Raw genomic sequence first — 18926 nt, 5'->3', positions numbered from 1 at the left:
TGACAAATGCAATATTGGGTTTGAAGATGACAAACTTCCAAGCGACGTCGTTGTGATATGGCTTGCGTGTGTCCCTCGTTCAGTCGCTCTTAACAAACAACCCCCTGCCGTGTTGATGATATTTAGTGGTTGTCATTGTTAAAAAGAGGATTACCAGGTTGGAATAACCCGTACAAGTCCTAAAAGGGCATGGCCAGGTTTTAAACATACTCAAAGCAAAAGTGAGGAAGCTGCATCAAGAGCATACAAGTTTAATTTTGGAGACCACTGGTTAGTAATTTATCATTATCCATACAATGCTCTTCTCATATGTTGATACTTTTCTGCACTTTTTTTTTTTTTTTTGGTTATTTATATCCACCATGTTTCTACCACATGCTGTAATGCCATTTTTAATTTCTACCCTTGCTATCTCTTTCTAGGATAAACATGAGTTGTGATCCTATCATCCACCAATATTTGCCCTTTAATTTGAAGTTTAATTTCTTGTTTTTTTACCACCCATATTAACTTTATCCATTTGTTCTCATCTCACATGTTTGATGCTTGCCTGTGCCATCATCTCAAACTAGAAGGTGGAGTCGAGGATTTAAAATTGGGGGTGCCAAACATTTCATGTAGTGAAATTTTTTCAAAGAAAATAAACAAAAAATCTAAAAGCTAAGGAATATAGTAAGGGTCAGATAGGTGGTGTTAACTGTCCGCACACAAATTATGATTAGGTAAACTATATTTACCTTTTTGGTTAGAAAACTTGTTGTTGATTCTAATTGCGGCACTTCAATTTTGAAAGACTATATTTTATTGTTGTATGGACGTGTGCTAAGATTAGAAGAGAGACTATATTTTAACATAAATGGTTTTATCTGTTTGTTTTCAACCTTTCTATTCATGGAGATGTTTTGGAGATATTTTTCCACACTACTTTAGGGTTTTGAGTAAAATTCCATTCTAGCATCTTTTACTGATTCTTGGTATATTTGTTATTTCTCACATGACTGTATGGGAAATGCATGAAAATATTTTTTCCTCGCTACTCGACCTTTTCATTTTTCTTTGTCGGGGAGTAGGGGTCAATAACATGTCATGCCTAAAATTTAATGATTTTAGGTTTATTGTTAATTATTTTTATGTGGACGAAAATGAATATCTATTGTTTGCTATACATTGGCATGATCCATGATCACAATAATGAGAAAATATACTACTGACAAGGAAAAAAAAGAAGAATAAAAAAAGAGAAGAGGATCACACATATTTGTATTTTACGTTGATATGGATTTTTGTTTGGGGAAAATGGGGTAACAAGTATCTTATGTTTCATGTAAACAAATATCCTAGAAATCACCTAATATTGTCAATATTATGATACAAAGGAAAACAGGTGAAGATGGTACAAGAGAACCGTAAACTTCCGTGGGATGTGCTTGATATCATTTCCAAAACACTAGATTTTGTCGACCACTTTCAATTTGCTGGTGTGTGCAAGAATTGGAGGACATTTCATAAAATTTACTCGAGAAATTTCTTGGCATCCCAAGAACCTTTACTTCTTCAAATTTCGTGTCATCCTAAGGGATCATTTTCCTTTATTAGCATACCCAACCAAAAAGTTTATTGCTCGAAGATGGGGAAGTACTTCTTCCACTCTGCCTATGTTACGATTTCTAGCGGATATTTTATCATGGCGAGGTACAATGATAATTCATTTATGCTAATGTCGGCATACTCTTCATATTTAGAAATGAAAGTTAGTTGCTGTTTTATTCTCTACATTTGATCATATTGAAAATCTTTTTCCAGTTAGTATGTGTAAATTGAGAAATGGCAAATGAAAATCTTTTTACCAGCGCCCACTTCCACTCTACCAATTAACCAATGTTGTGTTGTAGCAGTAACTCAATGGTAGTTAGTGACAGTTAAAGAAGTTAGTTATAAATGTTAATTTGTATACTGGCTTATGGACCATATGATGTCGGACTTGAGCTATATAAAATAAAATGTATGTCATTGTGATCAATACAATTCATCTTTATCTTTTGCAATTGTGGGATTAAGTGAATGTATTGCTCCCCAACAAACTGGTATAAATAGCCTTCTCTCTTTGATCCAAAAATAGTGTGTGTTTGTGCGCGCGCATCTTGCAGGCTGCACTGATCTAATGGCCAGTTTCAATGGACACTTCCTTCGGTAACTTGCCAATTCTTGATGACAAGAGTTGTATCAAGATGAAGCTAGTTTTGGGTGATGGAGTAATGAAGTGATGACAAAATTGATGCACAAACGAGCCACCTTTTGAGAGTCAAAGAAGAAATATTGTAAGGCCGTGCAGAGCAATTTGTGCATCCTGCGTAAAAGCAATTAAAAGCAATTCTTATTCGAAGAAAGTTTTTCTATTAAAAGTAATTCTTATTAAAAGCAATTACTACCTATTTATTGCAGTCATAAAAGCAATTAGTGCAAATTAAATGTATTTTTCTAAGAAAGTTTTTTGTTAATATAATCATTGCAGTCATGAATGTTTTCAGCATGTAGTAATTGGCAGAGCATCTAGTGCATACTGCATAAAAGCAATTAAAAGCAATTCTTATTCGAATATATGACCCAAAAGTATGATAGAAAATTGGTGCATACAGAAAATTAAATGTATTTTTCCAAGAATTGCCTCTACTGAAGTATGGTAGATATGGACATGTCAAAAGTGATGATGAGTCATGCGAATCAGTAAATAACTTGCATGAGAAAGATGAAGTTTTTTAGTTAATTATTAACATGTATAGAATTTTCATAACAACATATCTCCTTAATTTGTTCGGATCATGTCAACATAATTGATTGCATTTTTACAACCATAAGCTGAATGTCATCTAATATAACTTAAGTTGATAATGATAGTACTCTTATATTGCACAATGAATGTGTCTCCTTAAAAAGACATCCTTGCACGTAAATGTGAGTATTAAAATAGCAATTACTACTTGATGGAGTCTTTATAACTCATATTATTGTAGTCTACTTGATGGCAACACTTTTTCTCATTCTTATCAGTTGCGTGGTCTTGAAAGCTTTTCAAAAACTCAAGGAATGCGTTTGCCATTATCTGGATTTCGATGATTTTTGTTATATGGAAATATCGTAATAATAGGATTTTCCACAACAAGTCGGACCAGCTGGAGACTCTTGCAGAAAATGTTAAACTCCAAACGTCTTGGTGGCTGAAATCGCACTACGTCTTGTTCGATTTTGATTACCCCTATTTGAGGCTAAATCCTTTATGTTGTCTTCAAGTGATTGTGTAATTGTTTTTTTTCCTTTTCTGGCTAGTTGTGGCTTAACATTTGTGTAATTGCCACTCTTCAGTTCTCTTAAGCACATCTTGTGCTTGAGGAGTTGTGTGTTACTTTAATAAATTTTTCTTAGCTTCTTAAAAAAAAGATATGAATGTCATATGGAAGTAAATATAAGAGAGAGAAAAAGGAAATTTTGGAATAAAATAAAAATGGGTAAATCGGTAATTTTCCTTTCAAAATTGTATGTTTCGTCAATTACCTTTCTGACATTAACAAAATTTAAGTTATCCTCTGAAATTGCATAACGTTAATCAATTTACCTCTTCTATCAAATTCTTCTGTTAGTCAACATGACGTGGCATTTGACTGTCTACGTGGCAATGCCACATAGCATGCCACATCACATGTACAATATACTACTTGAAGAATTGAATGTATGATTTTTTGGGCAAAATACTTGGAGAATTTGGATTGTACAAAACTTATACTAAAAAAGTGTTAGTTTACTCTCGTGTGTTTTATAAGAGATTCATACTCTAGCATTAGTTGTTTGTCTTTAATATCTTTTGAGTCAAAGATAAAAAATATATATATAAATTTTTAAGTTCATGGGCATTTTGTACATAAGTGCAAAATTTGAGGGGGGCGTGTATTTGCTCATAATTTGTAAAAAAATCCAGATTTTTTTTTTCCAAATAAAAAATAAAATTACCACTTGTGACGTGACAGTGTCACGTAGACAGTCGAATGTCATGTCACGTTGACTAACAGAATAATTTGACGGATTGAGTAAATTGATTGACATTATAAAATTTCATAGGTGTAATTGAAGTTTTGTTAATATCATGAAAATAATTGACAAAACTTACAATTTTAGGGGAAATTACATACTTACTCAACTAAAAAGTATTTGGTGTGGTGAGCATAATGATAATAACTATACAACATCACTATCCAACGGCTAATAAAAAATATTCCAACCCTAGACTGAGCCATGAGGCACCTTTCTATATGGATACTATTACGTGTGTTTGTGGTACGGTTTGGTTCGGTTTTGAGACTAAAAGTCATTCAAATTGCAAGATAAAAAAACATGCAGTTTGATTTGGTTTGACTGACTTTTAAAATAAAATATGAACCAAACCAACCAATGTGGTTTGGGTTGAATCAATTGGTCCAATTTTTTTCAAGACAACACAATTTTTTGTTTTCGACATTAAAATCGAGTTAAAAAGGTAAAACACAACATGTTTCCTGCAATATTTCCGACAATGTTTTTAATTTCATTCCACATTACAATTTATTCTAATTTATTTATTATTAACGCTGAATTTATTCTAATTTATTTATTTACTTTATTCAAATTTATTAATTCAATACGCAGTCATAAAATAAGTGCAAAAATTAACAAAAAATAATATATATATATATATATAATATCATTTTATTAATATAATTTTTATTACATTTACAATGGGGTAAAACTAAATATGCGAAAAAATAAAAACCACTAGAAAACCGACCTCCCTAGAGTAAAACTAAAAAAAAACCACCAGAAAACCTAACTTCCGATTGTAAAACTAAAAGAAATCCACAAGAAAATCAGCTTTCATGGGGTAAAACTAAATCTGGTTCTTTTTTTCAAGAAAACTGCTCACTACTCATCATTTTATTCCCAAAATTTGCCTCTTTATCTTTTTACACCAAAATAAAGAAGGAAAAAAAGGAGATTCATAAGGGGAGTGAAAATGTGAGATGATGTGAGGAAAATGGGAAGTTTAGAGGTGTATTTATAAGGGGAGATTGTAACATAGGTTATATTTACCATAAATATAGTCAAAAAACTTAACAAAAACGTGCAAAACCAATTAAAATGCATTGAAACACCGTCCAAAAAACGTGTGTTCTTTAGTTCTGACCACCGGCCAACGTGCGTCAGTTAACTCGCGCACATGCCAGTGGTAAGTGACTTAACTCACGCAGAACATATAAGGTGCGTTAGTTAAGTCACGCTGCGTGACTTAAATAACACAGGGGCATTATGGTCTTTTCAGCTGAGTGGGAGCGAAAAGTGCAGGGGGAAGAGCAGAAATCCAAATTCTTTTGTTCCGAGTATTTTGTTAGAAAATTGATGTTCACATATAAAAGAAGCTAAAACACAGATGTAAATGACGTAAATATCCTTCGGCAGTCAGCTGCCGCCAGTTTAGAAATTTTCAATAGTTAACTGCCGCTGGTTTATAATTCCCTCAGTAGTTAGTTACGGATAGGGTTGACAATGAACCGAACCAACTCGAAAATAGTTCGAGATTCGATTCGATAATTGATTTGTTGAACTTGGTTCACGAACCAAATGAGTCGAACTTGAGTTAAAATCTAAACTCGTTAAATAAATGAGTTGAACTTAAGTTAAGTATGGTTCGACTCGTTTGGTTCATGAACCAGCTCAATAGATAGATATATATATATATATAATATTATTTTGTATTTTTTTATACAATATGTAATTTATATAATAATAGAGAAAGCGAAAAAAAGAAATTAGTACCTAAACATGTACACTCAAATGGTCTTGGGGAGTTTTGAAAAACATTAGAAAGGAGAAGTATATATATATAAGAGAAGTGAATCCCCTGATTCACAAGGTAGAACTTATTCTGGCATAGGGAATGCGCTACAGTAGTAAAGTGCAACTACCTTTCATGGTAGTGGACATGCATTGCCTAGCCTAATAGTTTAGTTTTATTTCAATTTATTTTTTTCAAAAAAAAGGTCAAAGGCATATGTTTGACAAAAAAAAGTTATTGAAATGTGTAATTAATTATTGAAATGGATTGATCCTAACGAGTCGAACCGAGTTGTTTGTGAACTTTAAACGAATCAAACTCGAGTTAAAAAAATGTTCGTTTTGAACTCGAGTCGAGTTTCGAACCGAACCGATTCTTGTTGAGTCGAGCTTAGACAGGTTCGACTCGACTCGACTCATTTCCATACCTAACTACGAATGTGCCTCATGTTGTGTTTTTTAACAAAACTTCACATTTGTTCATTTTCATGTCCTCCAAGGTGAATAAATGAGGAAACAAAAACGATAAAATTTGTGAAATGAAAAAACTAAAAAGCAAAAAAAAAAAAAAAAAAAAAAATATATATATATACTATTTTGTTTTAGTTTTTTTAAGAGTAATGATGTTGGAGAAGGTTGTCATAACATTGTATGTTTGAACACCTTCTCCAACACCACCATGCATCTTATAAAATGTTTGCGCCTCTAAATTTAAAACCAAAAAACAATGAAAAAGATTTTTGGGTTGGTGGTTTTTGTTTAGTTTTTAAGAGGAGTGGTGATGAGAAAAAAATATGAATGGAGGAGAAGAATGTGCAGACAATGAAGATGAAGGGACACCCATTTGCATAGGAGTGATAGATCGTAATTGCTAATTAAATTAGTGTTTGGTTGCCCGGTGAGATAGCCCATACGTGAGATCATTTTTTCAAAATCAATTTTATTGTGTTTGGTTATCTTCACCTTTTTGCTGTAAGCATACTTTTTGCTTTTGAGAATCAATTTTGGATGAAGCTCCATTTCATAGCTTCTTGGAATCAATTCTCCCACATGTGAGTTTGGTTTCAATGAATTTCTCTTTTTTGCCCTTTAATTTAATTGTCTTTTACATGCTGCTAACTCTTCTTTTCACACACATGTTAAAACCTATTTTAGTCTTTCATACACCCAAAAGCAATTCTAATACAAAATATCCAAACACAATTTTTATAAAAATCACTTCTGTTTTGAAGGTATCCAAACATAAATCACTTTAAATTCAACTCAATTTTAACCAAAATTAATTTTACAAAATCAATTTTATTAAAATCAATTCTCGTCACCACACAACCAAACACACGCTAAATTTTATTTTCATAAAGTTAACTGAGAAAATCAAGATGAAACATTATGGGGAGCTCTCGTAACTAGAAACCAGGGGCGATGCCAATGGGTATGAAAATAATTGGATGAAACATATATTGCGACACCGACTGAAATTTAGCGATATGTGAAACTAGTGGATGGAAGATGCAAATATGGTGGGTGGAAAACAGCCTGTTGTTGTTTTGATTAATTTCGGATTTTTAATTTAATTAAATCAATTTAATATTACATGACAAAATTATGGATTGGGCGATACTTACTAGGCATGGCAACGAGGCGGATCGGAGGTAGGTTTAAGCATCCTCGTCCCTGGCCCTGCTTGCATGCACCCGTCCCCATTCCTAAATCATATTGAGGGTAAAAATTGAAGACCCAACTCTATTTTTTATAAAATACTTAAAAAATGAATATTTTTTTCATAGCAATAATAAAAAAAAATATTAATAATTAAAGATCTGATAAACCTTTTTTTAAAAGATCAAAATAGTTATAATAATTATGTTTCTAAAGAATTATAGTATATTAAAATAGATTGATGTTTATGGAAACAAGATTATAACAATTAATAAAGTAAATTTCAAAAAGCCGGTGCGGGGCGGGGGTGGCTACAGGTGTAAGCATCTCTGGCCTCGGCCTCGTCGCTGTACTAAAAACTCATATTTCCCCCACACCCGCACCCAGTTAAATTGGTTTTTTCACGTTAAATTTAGGGCGGGGGCGGCCGGGTCTGGGCGGGGACGAGTTTTGTTGCCATGTCTAATACTTACATGGTGTTCCATGTACATGGTTCATCAGGTTCCTCACACTACACCTGTTAAACACTACTGTTATAATAATTTTTTACACAACAGTTGTTTTAGTTTTTGACAGTTTTTTCAACATGTTTAGTGTAAAACCAGACGAAAAGTCCCTAAGGAACTTTACTTAGGCTCTGTTTGGATTGATGGAACAGAACGGAGCGGAACAGAATGGAGGGGAATGGAATGGAGTGGAACGGAGCATAATGCAACACAGATTTCATTCCATTGTTTGGATATGTTGTGAAATGTTTCCGTTCCATTGTTTGGAAAGTAGACGGAATGGAACAAGTTATACTTTTTTAATTCCATTTTTACCGTTATTTAAAAATACTATTATTATGTAAAAAAAACATTACTATTTTTTTTTTATTCAAAAGAAATGGAATAGAAAAGTACTCAATTAAGACAACAAAATATATAGAGTACACTTATGCAGGAAACTGGGAAATGTTTTTTCTCTCTCAACACTAAAAAAAATATATAGAGTTGGTTTACACTGTGAGGGCATATCCTTTATTCTCAACGTATTATCATCTATTTGTATACTATTGTATACAAGAATTTTATTAACGATGAAAGAAAAAAATTGTGGACAGTTATCGTAAAACATGAACAATTACACTGATTCCTTTAAAAAAATCAGTGAGTTATCGTTTTTATTATTTTCAAATTATAATTAAGTATAAAGGATGAATGTGGATTTAGATAAAATAATAAAGGTAAAAATGAAAAAAAAAAAATGATAAGCTATATGCTCATACGTTATTTGAAATAACATTTAAAAATAAAGGGTTAATAATGTTTTAACCCCTGTAATATATGTCATCTTCGGTTTTATCCTTTGTAAAATATATATTTTTGGATTTCGTCCTTGTAATTTGAAGATTTTTTGTTTTAAATCTTCATAAATTTTGACCGTACAAAATCGAAAATATGACAGGTGGTAAACCGAAATTTGCTAAAATTAATAAGGATGTAAACCGAAATTTGCTCAAATTACAGGGGGTGAGATTTTTCATGAAGGTCAAAAACAAAAAAAAACATCAAATTAAAAAAAAAAAATTAGAGGGAGGAAAACCGAAAATGATCTATATTACAGGGGTAAAACATTATTAACCCAAAAGTAAACTATAAGTTTGTTATAAAAAGACAATTGCCAAACAAGGTGTTTTTAGGCTCGGTTTGTAAAAATAGTGGATGACTAATGAGATAATTTATAACTTACAGCTTATAACTGATAATTGATAATTTATAATGATGATTGATGACTAATAAATTAATAAAAATGTTTGGTTAAACCAGTGGTTGAATTAGTAATCTAGAGTTTAAACTCTTGATAATCACTCAAATTATTCTCGTGCGACTCATTTTTTTAATCACTACTATTGGTCCTTATTTTTAAGTTAATTTTAGTATTTTTTAAATGAAATTGTACATAAATGCGTAGAATATTTAAAAATATTTTCCAAATAAAATTAGAATTTTTAATAAAACATAAATTTAATATGAATTTTTAACCATAAAAAATATAAAACTTCATATTAAATTCATGTTTTGTTAAAAAATTATAAAGTTTTTTGGGATAGATTCTTATAATATTATAAATATTTATGTAAAATTTTATTCAAAAATATGAATTTTACATATGAGTTTACTTTAAATGATGGGACTAAAAGTGAAGATGAAAAAATTTTGAGACTAAAAGTTGAAGGAAAATTTTAGAGGGATTAAAACGAAAAGTTGATATATTTATAAGGACGAAAAATATATTTAACCAAAAAAAATAAATACATGCAAGAGACAGTGATTAATAAAGTTGAACCCTAATACCCTCTTTTGTGAAGAAGAAGGTTGCATTGCAGCGCCTCTACACTTATCCCGTCGCCATACCTCTCTCTCTCTCTCTCTCTCTCTCTCTCTCTCTCTCTCTCATACAGTTAAACCATGCTCATTGTAAGTTCATCAATTTATTATTTCTGGGTTTCGATTTACATTTATCATTTTCGGGTAATTTCATAACGGTGATGTTCGTTGTTTATATATAGGAATTAGATGCTCCTGCGAGTGTCAGGAAGCAATTGGCTACGTTGTTTCGGGAAGCTCTCATTGCTACTGTTCCCACTGAACCTGATGTTGTTCCCTTAATTGATGCTTGTGTTCCAAAAAACGGTGTTAAACATGCTGATTATCAATGGTAACTTTCTCTATATCCATTCATGGATTGACTTATTGTACTTAATTTACATGCATGATAGCTTATAGCTTATATGAGATTAATTTGACTTTATATTAAAAATAACTTATTCATAACCACTTAATTAAGCATATGTTTGTTTTCAATTTTGGAGGGTCAAAAGTGATTCTAGAAGTTGTAGAGTTATTTTATCAAGTTTGGATTATTTAAAGGAGAATTGATTTTCCTTGTAGAATTGATTCCATTTGAAACTAGAATTTGTAGCTTTTAGCTTTAAATTTAGTGTTAAATTCACTTTGACATAAATACATCCAACCATAAATCACTTTACATTCAACTCACTTTTACCCAAAATCAATTCACTCAAAATGAATTCTTGTCACCGCAAAACCATACATACACTAAGCTGTTTATCCAAACAGCCACTTAGCGTTTTAGTTGCACTATACATTGGCAAAACAAGCTTATTTGTTTTTTTTTTTAATTCTTGACGCAGTAATAATGCAATGAGTCTTTTTGCTAAGATTAAAGGGAAGCGACCGGAATTCAAAAGTCCTCGTTCAGTCGGAGAGGTATAATCAGAGATAATTTCCTTTTTTTTTTTTATTAATTATTGACTTTGGAATTAGATTTTGTTTAATTTGAATGCGTGTGTGTTTTTGTTTGTGTAGGCCATTATGAAAAATCTCCCTCCATCAGAGATGGTAGAATCGTGCTCTGTTGCGGGTCCTGGATTTGTCAATATTGTCTTATCAAAGAAGTGGATATCAAAGGTGATTCATTGAATTTCTATTTGCGTGTCCTCAAATTTCTAGGCTAGTGTTAGAATTGTAGTGTGTTTCCCTATGTGTTGTTTGGATTATGCACTCAACAGAAAATAATTCCTTCTGCAGAGCTTACAGAAGATGCTTACCGATGGTATTGATTCATGGGCACCTCGACTTCCAATCAAGAGGGTTATGGTTGACTTTTCCTCACCGAATATAGCCAAAGAAATGCATGTTGGTCACCTGAGGTCAACCATTATTGGGGACACACTGGCACGAATGCTTGAATTTTGCCAGCCTGAATGTCTGATCCGCCGAAATCATATCGGTGACTGGGGTACTCAGGTAGATTTAATCTCTGAAGTAAACTATGCTATTTTGTGCCCTGTGTTTTAATATAGTTTTATGTTTAAATGGAGGTAAAATTTTTATTATATTTGCTTGACTAGTTCATTGCTATACACTGTCAAAGCTAGGTTATTTTTCCATCCATAACCTTCTGTCTTTGAGCTATATAATTTTCTTCATTCACAACCTTATGTCTTTGGGTGATTCCTTTGCAACAACCATTTAACTTCTAGTTTTCTTTGGGACCAATAGCCCATGTAAGTAGGTTTATAACTGGGGAACATGAATTCCATTCATGCAAATTAAATGAAATCGTGTAACCTTCTAAAAACGCTGCTGTAACCACCCATAAAGAAAATAGTCTAGATACCGAACTATTTCAATTGCCACCAAAATAACAATGTTTACTTGCGACATATTTTCTTGAGTAATAGAACATTCTATTATGAAGAATCTCATTTTTAGCATTGTAGCATATGTCTTAAAGTCCATGCATTGATTTTGCAGTTCGGGATGCTGATTGCATACCTATTTGAGAAATTTCCGAACCCAGAAGATGTTAAGGAATCTGATATTGGAGATCTACAGGTGAGACAACATATCGAAATGAACTTCATACCAGTTTTCTTATGTAGGTGTTTATCATATATTTTTTTGGTTAACTAGCTGCATGTTTGTTGTCGTTGAATTATATGCAAGTACTAACTATGCATTCCTAGATATCTAGGAATTATTTTGTTATAAATGCCACGGAACCTAAATAGATAATATAAGCTGCTACTTCTTCACGGAACATTCAACAGCCGTAAAAAGATAACTAATGGGTTTTCTTGGCAGACATTGCTTTTATACAGTGTTTGCAATTTTTTATTTATTTAAAATAACAGTTTTTTCTGTTTGAAATCTGATCTAGACTTCCATTTTCATTTTTTTAATTAAAATGATGTCAAGGTGTGAATTCAGAAATAAAGGTCCGGGCCTGTGTTTGACTATAGATACTAGTTATTACTTATTTGTATAAATAATCAAACCTTGAAGTCGCAATGTTTATTGGTCTTAGAGACAACATTTTATGTTTTCATCGTTATTTAGCTTCGATGGAAAATTATTTTACTTATTCTGAAATTATTGGAGTTGGTGCATTTTTAGGCATTCTATAAGGCCTCAAAATTGAAGTTTGATAGTGATCCTGATTTCAAGAAAAAGGCACAGCTGTCAGTAGTCGAGCTCCAGGTAAATTTTATGTCATTTTTTTCTTCTTTTTCTGATTTGTTTCTTTCTGCCCCCTATTTGCAAGGTCATGGGGAATTGGTTTTACATTTTTTGTATGCCTGAATTTTGATTTCAGAGTGGGGAGGATCCCAAGTATCGCACGGCATGGAAACAAATTTGCGATATTAGTAGGACTGAATTTAACAAGGTCTATCAGCGCCTTGGAATCCGTTTGGAGGAAATGGTAAGGGTTCTAGTTTCTTTTGTATCTCGGATGAGGAATTTCTCATCTCTTTCGTTTCTTATAATTTTGGGCCTCAGAATTCTATCTGTGCCTTATATATGTTTGGTTTTGTAGAAATTGTCTGTTTTTGGTGTGGCTTTGATTATGTGTTTTTAGCCAAATATAACATTGTCTATCAAGTAAATTGTGTCTTTTTCCTTGTTCTGTGATGATCATAAGTTTGACTGGTTGCTTGATTTAACATTAGGAAACTATGTGATATCTAGCTCATATATAATCTTTTTGGTTTTTTTCTGTTTGAATTATATTCTCAGTTCAACTAGACTGATGTAATTATTATGACTTCTCTTTTTGCTCCATTTCCTGTATATAGCAATTGCAGCAACAAAAAATTTGGTCACAGTGTAGCATTAAATTGGAAAATGCATACAGTGTAGCAATAAAATGATCAAATATTTTTGATTTATGTGTCATTACAGTTTTTTTTTATTGAAAAATTGTTATATGTTTTATTGTTCACTGATGGGCGATATATTTGGCCACAGCCAGAGAGCTTCTTCAATCCATTAATCCCTCCAACTTTGGAGAAACTGGAGAAATTAGGGCTGATTGAAGACAATGATGGTGCTCGTGTGATATTTGTTGAGGGTGTAGACATACCACTAATTGCTGTGAAAAGAGATGGAGGCTACAACTACTTCTCAACAGATCTAGCATCACTTTGGTTAGTTTTTACTTTTAATTTTTTGGATATCTTCTTGTAAGTTGTGATGTGACTTGCACGAATATTTGAATTCTGCTATCAATTAGTCAAACTTAGTTTATCTTGAATGTCACATTAGAAGTACTAATAAGAAGTGTATGAGATAGGTTAGGTGAAGGCCCGAAGGGTATTCCGATAGTCAGACATGAAGGTAAATTACAAAGGAAAAATGTATCATTAATTATCAACAAGGATTCAGATTTAAACGGTCCAAATTGGTTATGTAATAGGCTCTGTTGTCAATAGCGGCCTAACGCGGCGCGGAGCGGCTGAAAACAGCCTAGCGCGTCAGAACGCGACCGCATCGCGCGTTAGGCAAAAGCGGCTGAAAACCGGGTTTCGCGGCCGCTTTTCGTGGAGCGGGAGCGGGTCTAACGCGGCGCGTTTCCGGGTCGAAGCGAAATTACAGAATTACCCCTCACTTAAGTGACATTAGAAGGGTTAATTTTGTAATTTTCAAAGCCCTATTTCTTCACTTCATTCCATCGTATAGAGAACAGCCGCTTCTTCTCCTCTTCTCCCAATTCAATCGTACAGCACAAAGTTCTTCTCCTCTTCTCCCAATTCAATCGTACAACACTATTAGGTTTTCACTTCATCTCTTCACTTCATTCCATCATCTCTCAGCTGCTCAGATCTTTCACCTCATCCATCATTCCATTTCTCAGCTGCTCATGATTATTGAATTCGAAGTTTTATTTCATGTTTAGTACTTTTGTTACTTTAAGCTTTAGAGGCTTAAAGTGTTTGCTACCTTGAATTTTATTAGTATTTCTTGCAAGTATGTTCTTATGTTTTGCCTAAGACATGTTTTATTTCAAATTATGAATTGAGTAATATTTAAGTTGTTTTAGTATTTCTTTTTCAACATCATAGTATTTTAGTATTAAATATATTAGTGTCCGCGTCATGTAATAGCGCCCGCGTCGCGCCCGCATACCGCGCCGCGTCAATTTTTGGGGTGGCCGTGTCGCGCCGCGTTTCCGCTTTGACAACAGAGGTAATAGGATATAGTCTTTGCTTCGCATATCTGGCCTCGGGAAGGAAAGAGGCTTTTATGATTTTTCTATATACACACCGTTTTTTGTTGAAAATTTGGTGCACATGTTTCTATTTGCCTGTATTTTTATCTGACTATGGAATAGGAAATAGTTTATAGATCTACTGTGGAAAATAAACTGTTATGTTACCTTAACCACTTGAACCTTGCATGCAGGTATCGTCTGAATGTTGAAAAGCTTGATTGGAATATATATGTTACAGATGTTGGGCAATGGCAACATTTTGACATGCTTTTTAAGGTATGTCCGAATTGACTAAGTTATTGTCAGTGCTACTAATATTGCAATGAGTTAAAATGTCTAACTTCCCTTTTGGTTTTTCTATCAGGCCTTTAGGCGTGCAGGGTGGCTTCCAAAGGATCCAAATGAATATCCAATATGCACTCATATAGGTTTTGGTCTTGTTTGTGGTGATGACGGAAAACGATTTCGAAGTCGCAGCAGCGAGACTGTTCGATTGGTTGATTTACTTGATGAAGCTAAAAGGCGCTGTAAAGTTGCTCTTCTTGAACGTGGTAAAGTACCATTTGCCTATTGCAATTTTTATTTCTTCCTTCATGTGAGCCAGAATCAAATAAATGAAGTTTCTGTTTGTGGAAGATCTATGGAACTGATATTGTGCATTAGACAGTTAACCTTCTAAATCCCATGTTCATCTAGATAATGCTAAAGATTGGACGGAGGAAGAGATTGAGAAAACATCCGAGGCAATTGGATATGGGGCTGTGAAGTAAGTTCTGTATCTCAATAACGTTTTCCCATTAAAGGATAATAATAACCAACATGCTTTCCATCAATAATACATAATTAGCTAAATTGTAGACATACTTTATTGAGTTGAATTGGAACCAGATATACTGCTTAAATTTCCTGCTTACTGAATTTTAAAAGGTATTGTGTTGCTTTTCATTCTGCTCGAATGGTTTGAATCTGGTTGATATATACTTACTTTATTTTAAGGTTTAGAATATGTGTTTTTAACTGTCATATAGTTAACAAGATTTTCTAGCTGGCAATTAGTTTAATGAGATACTACCTCCTTTGCAAATAAGCTCCCTTTTCCAATTTCACATGGATTAAAAAAAATAGGTCGTCTCAATGTGTCTATTTTGTATATGGAAGTTCGTAAAATACCATTTTGTATATGAGTGTGTTCAACTCTGATTTCTCATCTACTAAGAGAATTAGTAGTATTAATTAAGGATATATTTGAAAACAATAATAAATGTATTTAGTAATTTGAAATGGAGATTATATTTAAGGATACTTTTTTCTTTCAAAGAAGGCTTATATTTAGGGACTGAGGTAGTTAAAAACCGACACACGGGTTGTTTATTTTTTCATGCTAAATGTTCCCCATTTATCAGGATATTTTTTTTTTTTTTGAGCAAATCAGGTTTGCTTTTTGTTTCAAATGACTATAAATGGCTTTGGTTTGACTTTACAACATTTCTGTTGTCTGCTTATGCCTCTGTTCTTGGAATGCTGAATGAGTTGCAGACTTGTTGCCCATCATCATGTTAATGCTTTTGGTGTATTTGCAGATATGCTGACTTGAAGATCAATAGAACAACAAATTACACCTTCAACTTTGATCAGATGCTTAATGACAAGGTGCATATATTGTTTTCAAATGTTTGTCAAGTTACAATAGAAAAGATTGTAGATTTTAGTCATTATTGATGCCCCCAGATCTGTCTCGCTCCCCTCTCAAAGAAAATATTTATGAAATCTAAAGCTATCAATTTTGTTCCTTTTGATTGACAATTGCTTTCAGAACTGCTAAAAGCATCTTTTAACAAATGTCGAGCCTGTTCTTCAAGGCCCATGAAACTAACTAATGTAATGTCATAAATTTCTCACCTTTCTATGCTTTTTGTCTTACAGGGAAATACCGCTGTTTATTTGTTGTATGCACATGCTAGGATCTGTTCCATTATCAGGAAATCTGGTAAAGACATAGAAGAACTAAAAAAGGTAACTGTTCTAATTTCTGTGATGATGATATTATAGTTGAAACAATTAATTGCTTTGTCTCATATAATGAATGTTAAACATATACATGTATTATGCCTAGGTTTTATGAGTAGATCATGGTTGACTTGATGAGTCAATTAAGCACTCATATATTATGATTGTAATATGACTCATTAATTCATTTGTGTTTATACTTTTGTATAATATTAAGCTTCATATCTTGTTTACCAATTCGTGACAGACTGGGAATTTGGTGTTGGAGCATGAAGATGAGCGTACATTGGGTCTTCATTTACTTCAATTTACTGAGGTACTTTTTCTTGAGATTTATACCTTTCAGGCTATATTTGCAGTGTTCTTCTTTGTCCATCTTCGTCCATTTTCCTTAAGAAAAGACTGAGGCATGATGATTAAGCAACTATATGTTCACGCACACGCGCTGGTGTGTATTTTACAATCCAAAAAACATATGCACTGACATGAGATTTTTCTTTTATCTTTCAGGTTTTTGTGGAGTCATGCTCAAATTTATTACCAAACGTGTTATGTGAATACCTGTATAATTTGTCTGAAATCTTCACAAAGAAATTTTATTCAAGTTGCCAGGTATCCCATGTTATAAATTTTTCCTACGAGTTTGAATGCCCTCCCCATATTCCTATTTGCTGTGTATTAATGTGAATGCCTTTGTCAGGTTGTTGGGTCGCCGGAGGAAACTAGTAGACTCTTGTTATGTGAAGCAACACTTATTGTGATGAGGCATTGCTTCTATCTCCTTGGAATTGATCCAGTTTACAAGTTATAATCCGCTATCTCAATGAGGAGTTCAAGAGCAAGTTTTTTGGAACAGACTTTTACTTTTAGTGCACAGAAGTGTAGGAACTTCTAATATAAAATTTATTGTTCAAGAATCACTCTACCTCTTCGGTTTTGTTTTATATTCTGTGAAATAGTTAGAGCATCGACACTTATTTTTATTGACAAGGCCCTTGAAATTTTCAGTTTGTGTGGAGACAATTAGTTTTGAACTGATGCAAACCTTTAGAAAAAATGTACCAACAGTCTTGCTGTATCCCCGCTGTTTGCAATGGTTAGTACTGAAAGTTGTGATTTGAATTGAAATTTAATTGCTAATTACATGAATGACCCTTAATGAAGTGTTTGATGAAGACTTTAGACATATCTTTCTTATATAGATAGAAGATAATTGATTTGATAAGTATTTTACATTTTTGTCTATCAAGTGGTAAAAAACGAACGAAGAAATTATGAAAATAGAAATTAGTGGTAACCGAACATTTGAGATAGATTTACTAGAGCTTAAACTCAAATACAAGTTTGTAGATATTAAAAAAAGAACTCTTAATTTCCAATAGTCTACTCTTTACATTTTCATGTTGCAATATGTCGAAGCATCTCTTTCAAAGACGTATAATCAGATTTGAGTAATTTAGTAAGGTTTTCTAATAAAAAAAAAATTACTCAGGTTTTAAGCTTTTAAAATAGAATTTAACTTACTATCTTATATTTAGCCTTTAACTTTTATGAAACTTGGCATTTACCAGCACTTCATTTTTCAAGACTTTGATCTAACTTTGAGTTAAGGTATACTCCGTAGAAACATTAAAGTTTGAGGATAATTAGCACATAACCCGTAATACTTGGTTTCCAATTCCAAATCAACCTAGTAATAATTGGAGATAAACGAGTTTTCAAAACCAAGCGGCAAATACATATATGTACGTCAAAAAGTCACGTACCCATGAAATGGAAATACAAATCAACGTATATATAGAAGCTTCTATTGTTAGGATTCCTCTAATTTGATACAAATGATTTACACGACGCCATCATTTACAGCCATTCAAATTCATATGCTTGTAGGCCAACATTTCACATCATATCATAAATGTGGTCATTTCATAATTGCATTCTAACTTTAACTTTTTTTCTCAAATCTCAAAAACCAAAAAAACAGTCTTGTTATATCCCTTCTGTGTGTTTGCAATGGTTAGTAAAAGTTGGTATTTGAATCGAAAGCTATTTGCAAATTTGAGATACATGAATAAGTGTGGACCAAATGTATAAGATAGATTTAGTAGAGATTAAAATCAAATATAAGTTTGCAGAAATAAATAAAAAAAATTAACTCCTAATTTTCAATCGTCCACCCTTCTTTACATTTACATGCTACACTATGTCAAAGCATCTCAATGAACAGCCTAAGTACTTCATTTTTCTAGACTTTGACTTTAACTTTGAGTTGAGGTATAGAAGAAGCGTTAAATTTTGAGGATAATAGCATACGTGGTTTCCGATTCAAAGTCAACCTAGTAGTA

General features: G+C 32.7%; 1 protein-coding gene and 1 long non-coding RNA gene across 2 annotated transcripts; both read left to right on the top strand.

Annotated features, from left to right (window-relative positions):
- Positions 1 to 3: 3 nt before the first annotated feature.
- LOC112419176 (uncharacterized) lies at positions 4 to 2020 on the top strand. Its single transcript, XR_003009309.2, has 3 exons — positions 4 to 270; positions 573 to 722; positions 1377 to 2020. It is a non-coding gene; the product is annotated as an uncharacterized lncRNA (long non-coding RNA).
- Positions 2021 to 9812: 7792 nt separating this feature from the next.
- LOC25485317 (arginine--tRNA ligase, cytoplasmic) lies at positions 9813 to 17724 on the top strand. The gene is made up of 17 exons (XM_013614511.3): positions 9813 to 9974; positions 10067 to 10215; positions 10712 to 10787; positions 10887 to 10988; positions 11109 to 11327; positions 11838 to 11918; positions 12480 to 12563; positions 12679 to 12786; positions 13332 to 13510; positions 14766 to 14850; positions 14939 to 15125; positions 15271 to 15340; positions 16155 to 16224; positions 16498 to 16587; positions 16829 to 16897; positions 17092 to 17193; positions 17282 to 17724. The coding sequence occupies exons 1-17, from the start codon at positions 9966 to 9968 to the stop codon at positions 17390 to 17392; spliced, it is 1791 nt and encodes a 596-aa protein (XP_013469965.1). The 5' UTR covers positions 9813 to 9965; the 3' UTR covers positions 17393 to 17724.
- Positions 17725 to 18926: the final 1202 nt, after the last annotated feature.

This window comes from Medicago truncatula, chromosome 1, assembly GCF_003473485.1.
Source record: "Medicago truncatula cultivar Jemalong A17 chromosome 1, MtrunA17r5.0-ANR, whole genome shotgun sequence".
In the NCBI taxonomy this organism is placed as follows: Eukaryota; Viridiplantae; Streptophyta; class Magnoliopsida; order Fabales; family Fabaceae; genus Medicago; species Medicago truncatula.
The sequence above is the reverse complement of the archived record's forward strand: the minus strand, read 5'-3'. Positions and strand labels throughout refer to the sequence as shown.